A 17,516-nucleotide genomic window follows, 5' to 3' on the forward strand; every position below is an offset into this window, starting at 1 on the left:
AATAATACATAGCCTTCTCAACGAAAATTATGTCACAATACAACACAATATTTTCTACAATTTACAGTGAATGATCTGTCTCCAAAAATATAATACGGTTGCAAGTTGGTATCTATATTTACGAGACGTTTTTTGAGCCATGACAATAGAGTCATTCAGATACTCCTGAGTTACAGTAAAGAAAAGGTAATCTACCTGCCATCATTTCATTTATTTATTTTTTTTTTTTGTGAATAGATAAATTTTCGATGGAATTTATTGGATGGCAAATACAATTCCAGATGTTTTAGTTTGGATTCACGGAAATTAGATCAGAATAGAAAAATAAACAAATGGGTTGTGGTTCTGGTATTGTTGCGCGAAACTATTTTTAGCCTTCGAAATAAGGTTGATCGATATTGAATTAGAGATTCCAATAATATCTACAGACACCAATATTTTGGAGAAACTCTTCATTCTGTACAATAAAAAAAGTACAAGAATATCAATTAGAAAAAACATATTCATTATGAAAATTCGATATTCAAATATATTAAGCCGGGAAAAGTTATATATTTTTTTTTCTTATTTTAGTTTTTGATTTCTAGAAATAATATTTTTCTTGATTGTATAATAATGAAATAATTATTGAGTATTTGTTAATAATGAAAAGAGATTAGAGTTACAGTTCTATCAAAATTTGTTTTAGTTCAATTAATTTTTTCACGTCTGCCTCTATAGGTAATCGAAACTTTTTTTGGTGTCAATAACTATTCGAGAAAAGATCTACCCTATTCCTATGTCTTCTTAGAATCTATTTTCTTTGGAATTTGAAATTGTTTTCAAATTAGACAATATCACCTTTTTTCCGATATATGGTTATTATCAGATGAAGTGATTTGTTTCATGATGATCATACTTCCATAAAATAATGATTATTCGAAAAGAGTTCAACCCTTAGGTAGCTCTGAAATTTCAAACACTCAATTTTTGAAATATGGGAAATCCATTCGCAAAATACCTCTGTATGTCTCTTTTTCATTAAGTTTTTTTTGATAGTCCAAGATATGAAAAAACTTTTTCAACTGTGTATGAAATATACAATGGTTTTTCTTCGATTTTGCAATTTGACCAGGATTCAGACCAAAATACTGAAATCGAGTAATAAAAAGGGAATTTCAGTTTTATTCTCCAAAAAGCACACATTACAATTTGAAACAAGAATTTGCTTCATTATAAACATTTCATTTAAAAGTGCATATCAATTAATTGTAATCATTTTCAATGAGTGTTTATGGTAAACCAGCATTCAAAGGCTTAGAATCCCATTGACACGTGCTTTGGAAGTTTTATGAGTACTTAAGATAAGCAATATATCCACACATTCAGTTTGAATTTTAAATTTCCGCTCACTGATCAGGGATCAGATTTATAAACATTTTTCCAAAAAGGTTAAACTAGACTATTGCATCAACTAAAATTATACCCTATGCCTGAAATTTTACTTCTGGAATGAACAAAAACTGTAGAACAAAATTATTCGAACATTTTTTTAACTGAAGAACACGTTTAGATGAAACATAAATCAAAAAAAGAAAAAACATTAGAACTCTCAAAAAATATGCTGGAAACCTGAAAGAATTTTTGAAGGATAGACCAAAGAAGAAAACTCTGAGCCATAGAAGAACCATAGAATACTCACTTTTAAAGAAGAAAACCGCGATAAACAACACTTTTTCACACTCCCATCTCCAAAAGTCCGTCGAAACCAAGTGCGCTTCACGCGTTGAAGAGATAAAACTTTACTGGTGTCACGCTAAATCGACCAAACCACCACAAAGTCAAGTAAAGACTGTTGGATCGACAGCAGGGCTTTCGGATCTCCCTTATTACGAACCGCGGCCTTCTTGATACTAAGTAGTTAACTTCTAGCTAATCTACTCGATTAATCTACATGCGCACTCGAATACACGATAGGAAAAAATGGAAATTGAAAAATTTAAATGAGGAATTATGATGATCAACTTTGCCCAGTTTGTCGTTACGTAATCTTATGTGGAGGCTGATTGTTTGGAAGATGAAATATTGGAGGGAAGGAGATTTTGTGGAAAAAAAGTTGCTGGATTTTTTTTTGGAAAAATTTCATAATTTTCTTTTCATTTTCGGAAAACACCGATCATGATGAATTGATTTCGAAGAGATTTTTTTCAAGAAGATTTTGAATACCTAAAATATAAATTTCTCCCGTTCTTTTGATTCATGATGAGCAGGATCCAAAAATTAACTACGTCCAGATCTGTTTTCGAAAATTATGAAAGTTTTTAGAAAATTAGGTCAAGAGCTTTTGACCTCTCGTTCATTCACAGGCCAATTGCGCTTTTAAAGACCACATAACTCTATATAGGCAAATCCTATTGTGCAATTGACGCACTAATGAACGAACGCTCAAAAACTCCTGACTTCACTCCAGTGCTTCCTAATTTTCACTTTAATAGCGTGGCCCAAATTTTGAAAAAAAGTTTTTAATTCTGTCGGTTTTATGTTCACGGAGATTTCGATTATTTTTTTTGGTTTTGGTTATTTGATTTTGAACTTTCTCTGGTTCTGCTAACGCAATCAATATGGAATTTGGCATACATTTTCAAACTGTTATCCTATACATTTAAATACATAAATATTTCGTAGTTTTGAAATTGCATAAGGAAAAAAATTTCCAACAGTCAGATTGGGGTTTCCAAAAATAGCCAACTATCTAACTGTCACTTAAAAGGCTTTCATATTTTGACATTTGACAAGTAGAAACGATACAACCTTCAACTACGCATTGAAATTGTTAAAATTCACTACAATAATGGTGAAAATTTTGCAGTCTCAGTTAGCAAAACTAGAGCCCTTTTGGGTCTTGGTGAATCACTTTCGCGGCCGGCAATAGTGAAGCTGACAAAAAAATTTGAGCTGTTGGGTTAAGTGGGTCATGTGAAGAATCGAAACCGTGTGCGTCACTCAAGAACAGCTGAAAATCTCGCTGCTGTAGCCCGTAGTGTTGACGAAAACTCAGGTTTGGTGATTCTTCGTCGATCTTGGGAACAAAATGGAATTCGTGATAATATCAGAACCAGAGATAATTCAAGAAGAATATCGAAAAAAAAACTTGAATATTTTCTTGACCAAAAATCGTAGGTGTTGAGATTTTAGATATGAATATAAGAAAAGTATTACAAGCTTCGTGTTCATCGTTTCATCAGATTATCGAAAAAAATTACCCACAGATGCTACTGAGTCAATACTTCTACCTATATTCAATATATGATTCGATATGAAATAATTCCTGGAATGTTTGTGTCAGATTTCAGGAGGATCCCTATTCATATAAAAAAACTAACCGACAACAATACAGAATACATTTCTGGGGGCTACAATGACGCTTGAAAGATCTTCTTGAATTTTTATCTACAATTTCTATTTTCGTATCTTTTTGGAGGAGTTTTCATAGTTAAATGGTTAATAACTAAACAGTTATCTTCCTCAGACATCCAAGTTCGTCTACAATAGAAACTTGGCAGTCAAAATATTTAACGTTCTTTTAATATTAACTATATCTTCCTTGCAAATCCCACATCTAAAATTCAAATTGTTAAACGACTCTTATGAAGGTCTCCAATCTTTCAATTATAAAATTGATAGTAACTATGTTACTTATTGCTGATTCTCAAAGATCCCAGCCGGAGTCCTTCCATCCGTAAGATATCCCAGTTTTAGGGAATCTAGGCCACAAAAGGTCATTACTGCATTAGTTTTGTGACATTATCACTTAATGCTCGACCGTAATTGGAAAATTGGCGCCATAAAATTCAAAGGAATTTTTTAACAATAGGCTAAGACTTCCTTGTAGGATGGGCTATAAAGGGATATTTTTGAAAAGTATCAATTGAAGTTTTCGCCTTGTTTATTTGAGGAAACTTGCTTGTTAAAAATACACTGCAAATCACAGGATTCACAGTGTATAATATTCTGTATTTTCTTTTTTTTTATCCAAATTGGTAATTCCTATTTAAATAATCATTGACCTATAAATCTGAGGAATTCTTGATCAAAGTTAGTCAATAATGTCAATCAGACATTTGATCAATTTTAGAACGCTTGCTTCAGGTTAATAGTAAAAAAATCATTTTGTCTAAGAGTCTGTAATTTTCGAATTTTGAGGGAGGTATCTAAAACAATTGGGTTCGACTCATTGCATCAAGAATTCAAGGCCACAAGCGATTCTGTTCGTCCGTCGTGTACATGATAACTCCTGGGACAGAATGTGCTGAAGGTCTGAAATTTTCTGAGTAGGTTCAGTCTCTGAAGCTCAGTTAAGTTTGTAAATGTGTAAAACATTACGATAGATGCTAGTGTTCTCGAAAAATTTCATGAGGATTGTATTTGTATAATAGAGCATTCTGAAAGTTTTTTCATGTATAATAACCAAGTTTTCTTGATTCCTTCTTAACTAAAGAGAATATCTTTTCGAGCGGTTGATCTTTGAACAGATGTCACTTTCACTTCGTCTTGATAGTTGTATTTCCTTAATTTTAGCCAGAAATGGTTTGAAACCATAAGATTCGACTCAATGACGACATATTCTTCCTTAGTTTCAACTATATCCGTCCGTAAATACTATAACTCTTCAACAAAACGACCTAGAAAATTAAAATTCTCGAATGCCTCGATTCTTTAAACACCATTCTTAGTTTTTCATTCACCATCATTCAATAACAACATAAATTCAGATAGCAATGTAATTCTTCAATTTCAAAATTTATAAGGTCTTTTATATTTCGAAGGATAATGTGTTGCTATAAAACTAATGCTCATTTGCATACATCAAACATGCAATATGTGACCTGAAATACATCATTATCAGATTAGCAACAATGATTTAGGTAAACTCATCCCGTGTAGTAGTTATATCTCCAAAAAGCAAATATTTTGACGTTAATATGAAGAACAATATAAAATGCAAACAAATTAACAAACACCTTCAACATCACATGGTTGAATTAACCCATATTTCGATGGCTATTGATTCAATAATATGTAGATACACAAGTTGAATCTTAAATCTAGAATAGTTTTATTATTTTAAAGAAGAAACTGAATAGTAATCAGAATCGACAATAGTAATCAGAATTCTCTTCTTGGTTCAATTTGCGATTAAAATTAATATTCTTGACTCTCCGTTAAAATAAAACTTACAGAATTAAATCAAGTATCAAGTTTAGGCAGCAGAATTGTTGAAGTGTATGTCAGTATGAAAACAAATGTATAAAATTTATTAAATTAAAATAATGAATCTATTGATTAATTTCTAAATTAGATTAGCATTGTATATGGATAATTGGAATTTAAACGTCATTCAAAACTGATTTGACGGTCGTCAGCACCATCTAGGAAGGAGTAGTGATTCTATCCGCAAATTCCTTAAGCCAAAGCGACATCTTCCCGAAGATTTATGAACCATAGGTAGTTCATAAAAAGAAACAGGGATGGATTAAAGCAGGTAACTTCGGCATGACCATTTACTGGTGGGTTCAAGGTATTATTATTATTATTGCGTCTGGAACTTCTTACACAGTGTAATTGAAGATGGTAAAACAGAATCTTTTTCCTTTTATTATCACCGATATTTTCGTTATTCCTTGGTTATTATTACTTCGAGCTCACTAGTGACTAATGAACAAAATCTGCTTGAAGACTTATGAGGAGGATATTGGATTCAAATCATAACTGATTTTGACTTAAACCATCAATTAATAAAATCGGTTTCGGGTCAATCTAAATATGATATTAGAAACAGATTCCTACTGCCAGACCCACTTGGGTGTCACATCAAGCCAGCAGGTGGCTTAAAAAAACAATGTTCGATTATAGTGAATTAAACATAGTGGCCACAATTTGTTCAAATTCAGCCTAGAAATGGCGAATTCAGACATGAAACCATAAAACAAGAATGCAATTCACTGAACTGAGACACATCAAAATTATTGGGCCTGATAGTATTTAGAACGAATTTATTTAACTTCAGTGGTTTAATTACATTTTAATAAATCCCAAAAATTAGGAAAACAGAGAATGTAAACAAAAAGCCGCTATATTGGCTCAGCCAATCAAAAACGAGACCACGCTTGTCGCCACTGTGGTTTATTAAGAACTGTTGTTTCAAGTGTTTGGACTCAAAAGTTTGCATCCTATCACTATCTTTGTATAAATATTAGACTTCAGTGCTTTTTTCAATTTATTTTATTTTGAAGTTCTGGGAATAAAAATAAAAATTGTCTTTATTGAATATATCATGGTTGTAGTACATTGGTAAAAATAAATAGGAGTGCATCACCAAAATGGCCCACAGTTTACATAATAACAAACAAAAATTCAACCTAAGTATTATCACAGAGCTGACAGTGGATAATCATTCAACCTACGAGACAACAAACAAAGGATATAACTTATATTCGCCAATTTTTTTGCCGTCTATCGTACAATAACTTTCAGTACACTTTGAACATAAATATGTAATCGATTGAGGCAACCTGTCATAATCCTTAACTATCCAGCAGGCTGCATCATCATTGCACATATAGCACACTGTGCACATTTGTTTGTTAAGAGAATAAAGTCTAGGGTACATTTTCGAGTTGAGACAATCGTTTTCCGTTAAAATATGTCCATCTCCAAAAACCATTATATGTTCACATTCTCCTTGATGCATATAGACATAAGGATATCCAAATCTCAAAGACAGATCCTTTATTTTTGTCTAAAAAGAAAATTAAATAAATAATAGAAATTACTCACAACTAAAATTTTAAGAGATTTTAAATGATAGCAAAAAGAGATCAATAACCATATGTGCGCCAATGATAAACATAAGATTCTTGATTGCATGTCAATGAATCCACAATAACTACCTCTTCAATTACTTAAAATTTCATTTGAATCTCTTGACCAGTTCAATACCAATAAATACTGAGTTTTTAAGAAAAACTTTAACATCTTATATTTCAGAATATGACGTGTCATTATTTTTTTATTCAGCATCCCCCCTGAAGTTTACAGGTTATATATAATAAACCTCTGTAATTCAAACTGTTTATTCATTAAAAAATTGGAAAAAACTAATATTATTATCATTATACTTACTTTATCCATATCAGCTTTCTTGAAGTCTGCAACATTTCTAACAAGTCCCCATTCAATAATTTCTTTAGAGTACTCGATAGCGTTAGGTGATCGCATATCATCATAAAGAACTCCTTCAATGAAAAAACAGCCTGATGGGTAGTGTTTCTACAACAAAATTCAAGAAATAATGGTATTAAAAAATATTGAAGGATAATAATTGAATTTTTTTTATGGATCTTGGGCGAAATCACTGAGATAAAATTGTGTTACCTTAGCATTCATTAAGTGAGATATGTCTGATGTAGGAGAATCCACTTCCACTTGCAGTCCTACATCACTCTGGCAAATTATCTGATCCCTCAATTGTGTTAAGGTATTATTTCCTAAAATTTGAATTTCATGATTGAATCTGAATCTTCCTGCTGTATTTTTTTTGTGAAATGTAAATTTGAAAGGTTTATAGAAAATTACATTCAAAAGAAAATCACTTCTGGGTTCCATATCTCGAGGTGAACCTTCTTCTTTATGATTTGTCTACAAGAAAAAAACTTTAGTGTTTCATGTGTAACCAAATAATATAACATTAACTTTAAGAAATCCATATTCACTAAGAACTTACAACAACACACTGGTGAAAATTTTCTTTATTCCCATAAAGTATTGATTCACAACTCCTTTCTTTTTCCACCATAGCCTTTGTTTGAAGAACTTTAAGTTTAGTATACTTTTGTGTGAATGGTAAAGTTTCATGTAACATTTTACGCAGATTGTAATTTTCAGGTTTAGCTAAAGGTTTTATTTTAATTTCTCCATCACACATAAGCTGGTCAATGCTACAAAAAGTAAAATAAATCATATAAGTGAAGTAATTTACCTTGATCAAAAGAATTAACAGACAAATTTATACTCAAGTTTATGCACCTGCATGACTCTTCCAAAGATTCCAAAGTTTCTTCGGACAACTCCTTAGTTGTAACTGTCGAATTACTAATGATATTGGAATAATTAGTAAAATGTTCACTCAAATTAATAACTGGTGATGCTTTAAATCTTTCAGGTTCATATATCGATTCCATGACCTACAATAATAAGTGTTTTGAAGACCAATGAATGGTGACAATAGTAATTATTGATGTTTTGTAGTTTGCTCAACTTCACTGAAAGACCTAACAGTTGTTAAAAATCTTAAAGGGTATCAAGGTAAATTAAACAATTAAAAGTAATAAATATGTGAATATTGTGAATTGAGAGAAGCTTGAACGATAGAATTAGGTTAGGGTTAGAATCATAGAGAAATTTGTCTATGGTTAGATTAGAATAGAACACAGATGAAGATACACTATTTTTTTAGTTTTTGTTCTTTTTTTTATGAAAAAGAAGAAGTTGGAAACGTTGATCAATTGCAGGTTTCTTTCTTTAATAGACTCTGATTATTGCATTACAGAATTCTGTATTTTAAATACTATTCGAAAATTTTTTGTATGACAGATTCCTTTTTCAGCAGAAAGGATACTTTAACTGATATATTATTCTATAGAAATCTAAAAAGAATCGTCAGTTACGTTGTAGATTCCACTACTAGATGGCCAAATATATAATTTTCAATTGAAAAACCTACTGAAAACTACATATTTCGATAAGGCATAAATATTTGTTAGAAGCAGCATATAAAAGTTTTTTTCATTAATAAAAATTCTATAGATATTATAAATATTTTTCAAATCAAAGAAAGCATATAGGTTGAAAGTATTGGAGAGTGAAATCGCCGAAAAACCTAATTTTTCGCAATTATAATAAATTTAATTCAAAAAAGGAAAGTGTATAATGGATTAACCATATGTTCCTCAAATTGAATACAAACAATAAAACTTGGAGTGGAAAAAATTACTCAATTCCATCAGGATATATACCGCGATCCCGCACACAAAATAAAGTTCGATTGAATTGAGCAACTAGCAAAGTTTCTTCCATTACGTTAAGGAAGTTTGCTGTTATTGATCCAGATATCCCAAATAAGAATTCCATTTTCCAATTAAGAAGTTCAGGATTCAATTTCCCTGATCGTGTCCGAAAAATTCCTCCATATTAGTTCTATCGGAAGTATTATATGGCATTGGTTCGAGGTTTTGGAAGATTTCCAGATAAACTGAAATCATTTACTGTTAACCTCTGTGCGAGGATTTTTATTCTTGAAGTGTAAAGTTGAAATAGGAAATTGTGTCTAAATCAATTGAATATATTCTATTACTGAAAGTCATGGACGGTATATTTTGAACAATTATTTTCTTATCAACGTTTGAAATTTCCAGATGTAATTTGTTAAAATTCCAGAAACCAGATAACATAATTTTTTTGGTGAACTAGAAAATTTTTGAAGCATATTATAGAGAGTGTCCCACATTATAAGTGCAATAAATTGGTAGGGTAATGAAAATAGAATGAATTTCTTATTCGCCAATCTACAAAAAGAGTTTTGAGAAGAAGATAAGAAACAAGAGTCCAACCTATAATTTCTGAAATAATGGACTAATCGCTTGACTGCAAGCATTTCCGCGATCTACGTAATCCACCAACCAATAAATAAAAAGGTACAATATTACCATGAAGGAACTTTTTTTTCAAATTTTTTAAGGGTAAGGTGTGGCAAATTTTACAAAAAAAGAGAACTATTTTCATTTCCGAGATACAGATTATGTATTTGGCAAAGTGAACTGAACGCAACAATTTGGCGAATCACTCTGTACATTATATCCGAGCAAATAAACCAAAAACGAAAATGACCAATGTTCATTTCCAACTATAATCTTGAAAACATTACAGGAATCTCCAACTTATGAGATTAATTATAGAAATCTTCCTTCGCACCTACAAGATGAACGAAAGCTTAACGAGAACATCAAAGGTCATTCCAGATGAAAGTAGATGAATGTTTTCGCGTTTGATAACGTCGAGGTTTTCAGACGTGCATCCCCTTTGAAGCCTTGGATCTTGTTTGCGATGTTTATCTCATAATTGGTTTCAGGTGTCTGTTTCCTCGAGTAACCCTATCAGGACCGTACACCACAATTTTCCCGTTCCTGGGTAATTGTTCTTCCAGACAGATAGGTGCAGTTTAATCAACTGGAGTCTGGAGAAGGGCTGATTTGCATTGTTGCAAATTGAAGCCTGATTCAGCAGCTTTGATGAGAGATAACCCTTGCTGCTGATTTACATCCTTACTTTTGATCGATTCTCAGATAAACTGAGATTATTCTTCAAATAAGACTAATCACATCTCATGTTATTTTACCATCATTCAACTGGTAAGCTTGGTTATATTTTTGAAACAACTAACTTTCGAACAGAAAGTAGTCTAGCGGTGTTAATTCACAAGATCTTGGAGGCCAATTCACAGGTCCAAAACGTGAAATTAGGCGGTCACCAAACGTGTCTTTCAATAAATCGATTGTGGCACGAGCTGTGTGACATGTTGCGCCGTCTTGTTAGAACTACAGCTACTGGACATCATGGTTGTTCAATTCAGGAATGAAAAAGTTCGTAATCATTGCTCTATACCGATCACCATTGACTGTAACGTTCTGGCCATCATCGTTTTTGAAGAAGTACGGACCAATGATTCCACCAGCCCTTAAAGCGCACCAAACAGTGTGTTTTTCTGGGTGTAACGGTGTTTCGACATACACTTGAGGATTAGCTTCACTCCAAATGCGGCAGTTTTGTTTGTTGACGTAGCCATTCAACCAGAAGTGTGCTTCATCGCTAATGGACGTAGTGCGCGATACGTATTCCGCACAGAACCATTATTTTCGAAATAAAATTGCACTATTTGCAAGCGTTGTTCAGGCGTGAGTCCATTCAGGATAAATTGTCGAACCAAACTAAGAATAAATCACTTGACAGCTGTTAAATCGATCGCCATCTTGAACAGTAATTCCAACTTAAAGTTATATACCTCGAAAAAAAACACCCGTTATATTTGACTTGAACTTGAGTTGATTTCAAGTCAAACTCAAGTCAAGTAGCTTGAATATCAAGTAAAGCCGAGATTCCCTAGCTTGAATGTATCAAGGCTCTCAAAAACTCCTAAAGTCAAGTCAGTTCTTGTCTTTGATTTTTAAAATAGTGATATCATTTTGCCTCCTTCGATATTATCACCTAATTCGATAAACTTTTCTTTACAATCCTCAAAAGCACATCTCTAAACTTCAATAAACAACCTGTATAATCAGAACGCTGAGCTTTTATCACCACACAACCGAAGAGGGTGCTTCATTAAGAAACCTACCCCATTTGTGGATCTCACCTTGCATGGCCTCATATATTCGTTACGTGTTGGGAAGTGATGAAATATAACCCCCCCTACGACATAATTACGAAGTGATGCTGCTTATAGATGGGCCATGTAGAACAACCTCTAGGACCGCTTACGGTGAAATCTCAAGATTTAGGGGGAAAAGTTGAAGAGGAGCAATATTGGGTTACCTCCCTCTACGAAGCGCTGTAGCGTATCTTATAGTTTTATGTAACGGCTGATGAGTGGGGGAGACAAAGCGCCCTCTATTAGCATTACGCTTCAACTACACAGACTAATAATAATAATGTTTTAGTCGATGCTATTTGGTAGTTGATCATCATTGAAATAACTTTTATGGTTTTAGTACCAATGAAATATGAAATTAACAATTTGAGGATTCCTTTATGTATTCCAGCAGTTTCGGAATTATTTTAAGTTCATCATCTTCATCACTGTGTCTGAAGATGAACTTGAAATAATGTTTATTCATTATTAAGTAAAGGCTTTTCAAATGAAAAGTTTCATTTTGAATAGCTCACATTAAGTTGGTCGATCTCCAACAATGTCTTATCTTTGCTGATTGGGTCCTTGAAATGCATGAAAAGGATCTGGAGACTCATTTAATTCTTTCATCTTCATTGATGAGGTACATTTTCACCTCTAAGGCGTTAATGAGCAGAATTGTGGCATATGGGATTCGGGAAAACCAAAAATGGTTTGTTAGAAAGATATACTTTTATTAGATTAACATAGTGAATATAGTGAGCTCAATCACACTTTCCCACCTTCTCAAAAATATAGGTACGAACAATAACTAGTTGCTATATTTCTCATTGACTCATAAAAATGATCCTGATAATATAAACAATACCTGCAATAAAACCACTAAGAAGAAATGTATCTAGTGTTAATAAAATAAAAACCCCGTGTGCCTCAAAGAAGATCTTTCACAAAGTGGGTAGGTTTAACGGTACTTACAATGTATTCATTACACTTGCTAGAAAGAAATGATCTAACTCCTTCCAATAGTCCATGAATAAATTTCAGGAGAAAAAAACCTGAAATAGAAACAGTCTGGCGGTATCTTCGAGGGTTGAATCATTCCAAAAAGATTCTCAAAACTTTGATATTACGAGATCTAAGAAATACCTGGATCCAAGCAAGAATATGCTGCACCTCCTCATTGTCGAAGGAATGCCTCACCATCGCTAGCCATCACTAGCCAAAGCAAAAAATGCTTTGGACAAGGGACTTGTAGGAGTGCGGAAGAAGCCTTCTTGAAGTCATCTCAGATACTGGAGTTCATTAGAAACCTGGAACTGAAGGGCGAGCTCTAGACTACGACAACTAATGACGAGAACATCTCTGATGGGGGCCACAATAAACCATGAGGTCGCAGTGCAAAGAAATCTACTTAAATCTACAATCCACAATGTACATGTTTACAAAAAATAGTTATAATCAATTCATTTTTTCTGGGTCTTCTAGTTTCGTTTTTATGCCACTTAGTATTTTTTTCTGATTAGTATATCAAACGTTTGCTCTTAAGAATTTCTAGAGATTAACCTAAAACATCTCTTAACATTGCGAATAAGCAGGGAAGAGACAATGATGCACTGGTAGAACATCAAAACGTTTCTGTGCCACTATGTGTCGAGTCTGTTGAATTACAACGAACCAACCTCATTCCTCCTCCAGCCTCATGAATACTGAGAGATGGGGAACACTCGGTGGTTTCTCCAAACAACAATTTTGTAGACGACTGGAATCGGCGTTACTAGCAGGAATCAAATTTATCGGGACGTAAAGAGCAACGTGAAGCATTTCAGGTTTCCCTCTGGGATCAATCGCAGCTGTTTTGAAATGTAAATTATATTTAGGAAACAATTTCTTGAAAGTGTAGACGGCAACGTATCTAGAATTACTTTTGGCGCTAAGTAGAAGAATAAGAGGATTTGTATTCATCTTCGCGAAGATGTGGTGATGCCGGCTCTGAATTAATATTCTTATCGACTGCTTCGACGGTGTTGGCGAAGGAATACGAAATATTATAGTTGGTGATTGCTGGGTTTTCGAGGCAGTCGTTTCCACGAGAATATGCTATATCTTTTCGTCTGTAGTTTTAGAATTTTGAGCTGGGCGTGGAAGATTTGACTCAATGAGGACGAAGGAATTTGAAATTTTCAAGGTACCTAGGTTTCCATCTCTAATGCTGTGGTTTAGTTTGTTGATGGACAAAAACCAAGAGAGGGGTTCTGTGAGAGGTTTCCCTTTGAAATTTTGATTTTCCTTATAATTTCGAAACTAAGAATTTGATGGAGGTAGAATTAGGATATATTGAGTATTCTACAAGCTCAATGACAAACTTTGAGAGATGATAGCTGCACTAATTCTGAACATTTTTTTCTATGAACATGGTTGCGGTAGTGTACATCACGCCTTCCAGTTACAGAGTTCTAATGACCCCCAACATCTGGGATGGCTTCAAATAGGTAACTTCCTCACTTTTAAAAGCCTCTTATCCAAAGCATTTTTTGCGTTGGCTAGCGATGACGAGGCATTTCGTCACCAGGTGATCTGGAGTTTCTCCCTCCTCTCCACAGAATCTGCTCTCGTCGTTTTCTACTAGACTCCTTCTCATGAGGTGCTTGCTGGGGCTGCAATGGCCTGTAGAAAATCCAGTGAGGAGGTGTAGCATATTCTTGCTAAGACCCAGATACTTTTTAGATCTCCCAGTATCAAAGTTTCGAAGAAACTTTTTGAAATGATCCAACCTAGGAAGATTCCATCAGAGTGCAAGAAGATTCCATCAGAGTGTTTTTCTTTCGATTTTTTCCTCCTTTTAAAACTCTCTGTTTTAGGTACATGTGCCTTTACCATAAAAATGTTTTGGATTAACATCTCAAACTTTACATTATTTACACATTACCATATTCCCAAACAGTAAAAAACTTCCTGAGATACCAATTAGAACTCATAAAACGATTTTACACAAGAAATGAGAATGAACCAAGAAGAAAATCTAAGAAAAAAATTGTAACATTGATATTTTGAATCCTAAAGTTGAGTTTCCAAAAGGCATTCTCTACAATAAAACTTAGAGAAAAATAAGATTCAAATAAGCTGCACTAAGATCAAATTTGACAAACTCGATTGTTTAATCCAAGTGGAAAACGAAGAACAGAGCGCAAAATTTATGCAAGTGAAGTTATTAAGTTGGTAAGCTTGTTCTAAATGAATAATCGCCGACACAGGCAAACACTATCTTCCTCCATATCCATTTTACATCGCTAATTCGCATATATAAACTTATCAGGTTATTCATATACATGCCTTATCGGTTTATGCACTGCATGCATCAACGATATTAATAACGAAATTGGTCATTTAAGTGATAACTGATAGTTTGGCTGAGCGGAAGGAGATGTTAACGAATACTATAGATATTGAATTATTATATCCGACCCGTACAGGGGAGATATATGACCCGTTACGAAAAATAATAAATTTTACTAGGATGATCAATTAATTTCCCCCATATCGCTATATATTATAAAATTACGAAAACCTAATATACCATAACCTATTATGAATTGATTGGCAACGCCACTGATTGAATTTTCAATGATTTTGACGAAGCTATCAGCACAAAATTACGCACGAAGCTTGACAGGGTTATTCTATTGGGTCATGTAAAGTCATGATCCGGATTTGATAGCTAGTTTCATTGACATATGTCAAACAGAATTGTCATCCGAAGCGTAATATGTTTGGTTGAAGATTAGCCATTTGATAATATGGATAGTTTATCTACTGCTGAAAGTGTGAAAATTGTAAAACCTACCACAAAAACAATGATTCTGTAGCAAGTACGTCTTGTGAGTGGTGTTTTTTTTTGAGGTATATAACTTTATATTGGCGTTACTATTCAAGATGGCGACCGATCTCACAGCTGTCAAGTGATTTATTCTCAGTTTGGTTTGGCAATTTATCATTAATAGACTCACGCCTAAACAACGCTTGCAAATAGTGCAATTTTATTTCGAAAATAATGGTTATGTGCGGAATACGTATCGCGCACTACGTCCATTTTATTTTGTTTAGCGATGAAGCGCACTTCTGGTTAAATGGCTACGTCAACAAACAAAACTGCCGCATTTTGAGAGGAGCTAATCCTCAAGTGTATGTCGAAACACCGTTACATCCAGAAAAACTGACTGTTTGGTGCGTTACAGTCAATGGTAATCGGTATAGAGCCATGATTACTGACTTTTTCATTCCTGAATTGAACAACCATGATGTCCAGGAGCTGTGGTTCCAACAAGACGGCGCAACATGTCATACAGCTCGTGCCACAATCGATTTATCGATTAATCGATTCAGACACGTTTGGTGACAGCCTAATTTCACTTTTTGGACCTGTGAATTGGCCTCCAAGATCTTGTGATTTAACACCGCTAGACTACTTTCTGTGTGGCTATGTAAAGTAATTGGTATATGCGGATAAGCCACAAACCCTTGACCATTTGGAAGACAACATTCGCCGTGTTATTGCCGATATACGGCCACAAATGTTGGAAAAAGTAATCGAAAATTGGACGTCCAGATTGGACTACATCCGAGCCAGCCGTGGCGGTCACATGCCAGAAATCATATTTGAAATGTAATGCCACAAGATTATCTTGCGGATAAAAAAAAAACATGTCAATCGAATAATCCATCGTTGTTTTATTGCAATTTGAAGTTCTATAGCTCTAAAAAAACACCCTTTACAAGTTCACACTACTTGATAGATAACTAGTAGGTAATTTCCTGATTGGACAGTTCCCAGACACACTGGATTTCCCCTGTTCAAGTCAAACCTTCCAAGGTGGATTTCCGGAAAATTTATAATACCTGGATAGTATTCCCACTTTCCAGAGTGCTAAAAAAGATCCGAAGATCCAAGAAATACGGACTGTATAAATTACCCACTTCCTCTGATCCCAGAGAATCAATTCTGACTAAGGTTATCATTACATCTGAGCGATCACCTCTCATTGTACCTACCCTCATAGTCTCCAAACCAGAATTTAGAAGGGTAGAGATGAAGAGATAATAGAATTTCACTCCAGAGTTAGGGGTTAATGGAATGCCTCGAATTTGAAATCTTAATCATTCTGTTGGTTCAAGCCAGGAAAGTTTTGATGAACATCTTTCATTCTTATCCCTGATCTTGCAAAACAACCTAATTGAATCTGTGTACAGAGCTTAGATAAATATCAAGTAATTTTGCGTAAAAGTTCTTACCGCTGTATCTACAATCCGATAACCTTAGACAAATAGATGGGGTCTGTAGGCAAAGTAAGATATAGCAGGTTTCCGAGATGTTGGCTGTAATGAGGGAAAAATTTGCCTACCTGAAACCATAATTATATGGTTTCAGTTTGAGAATAGAAGATGAAGTTGGGATATATTTGAGAAGTGTGTCAATATGAGCGGGTGAAAATTAGATATTAATGATGTCATGTCAGGTATTTCTTCCTCACTTGACAGACGAACTTAAAAAGAAAAATCAGTGAGTTTTCTCATAAAGACTCTTGGTTATTATACTCAATTCAGTCTTCTGAACATGAATCTGAAATCAGTATTGATTGCTTTGTTGCATGAAAATATAGAATGTCATGACAAACAACAACATTTCTCACTTCTTTTGGACAATTTCTTTCAGGCAACGGAAAATCCAATAGAAATGATGAATATATGCTCAAAAAGTTCGATTTTTTCGCTTTCAATATATAACTATACAGAGCATGTTCCTTGATTGGAGGTACAAAAGAAAATTGAGTTCAACTTCAATTTGGCATAGATATTCTCAATTGAAGATTTCAACATGAGAAATGTTCATTTTGAATGAAAATCTAAAGGGTGATTTTTTTTCTAGAACAGTGCCAGTTTCTTTCCTTCAGAATTGTTTTTGATGGACCAAAGTGACATTGATAATTGTACATAGTGTGAATAAACTATTATTTAATATACTCGGTAGCCTTTATATTACCCTTAGATAATAGTATATTGTGCAACAAGTGGAGGAAGTCCA

At 33.7% G+C, this 17,516-nt stretch overlaps 2 protein-coding genes across 7 annotated transcripts in view; both read right to left on the bottom strand.

The window, feature by feature from the left end:
• Window positions 1-1,900, bottom strand: part of LOC123674649 (fibrillin-2-like) — a 36,671-nt gene extending 34,771 nt beyond the window's left edge. Inside the window, exon 1 of the mRNA XM_045609594.1 lies at window positions 1,682-1,900. The gene's annotated coding sequence lies outside the window, so the exon portion shown is untranslated. The remainder of the gene's footprint in view (window positions 1-1,681) is intronic.
• A 4,381-nt stretch (window positions 1,901-6,281) lies between these two features.
• Window positions 6,282-17,516, bottom strand: part of LOC123674917 (snRNA-activating protein complex subunit 3-like) — a 43,398-nt gene continuing 32,163 nt past the window's right edge. For 5 of the 6 annotated variants that reach the window (XM_045610076.1, XM_045610079.1, XM_045610080.1 and 2 more), the window contains 5 exons: window positions 8,065-8,222; window positions 7,763-7,976; window positions 7,414-7,677; window positions 7,162-7,308; window positions 6,282-6,778 (listed from right to left, as the gene is read on the bottom strand). In XM_045610076.1, the coding sequence (XP_045466032.1) occupies window positions 6,440-6,778; window positions 7,162-7,308; window positions 7,414-7,677; window positions 7,763-7,976; window positions 8,065-8,222 (1,122 nt within the window). In that variant the 3' untranslated portion in view covers window positions 6,282-6,439. Of the gene's footprint in view, window positions 6,779-7,161; window positions 7,309-7,413; window positions 7,678-7,762; window positions 7,977-8,064; window positions 8,223-17,516 lie in introns of those variants that run through there. The other variant, XR_006746721.1, reaches the window with a different exon arrangement.

The sequence above is a fragment of the Harmonia axyridis genome, chromosome 3, assembly GCF_914767665.1.
Source record: "Harmonia axyridis chromosome 3, icHarAxyr1.1, whole genome shotgun sequence".
NCBI lineage: Eukaryota > Metazoa > Arthropoda > Insecta > Coleoptera > Coccinellidae > Harmonia > Harmonia axyridis.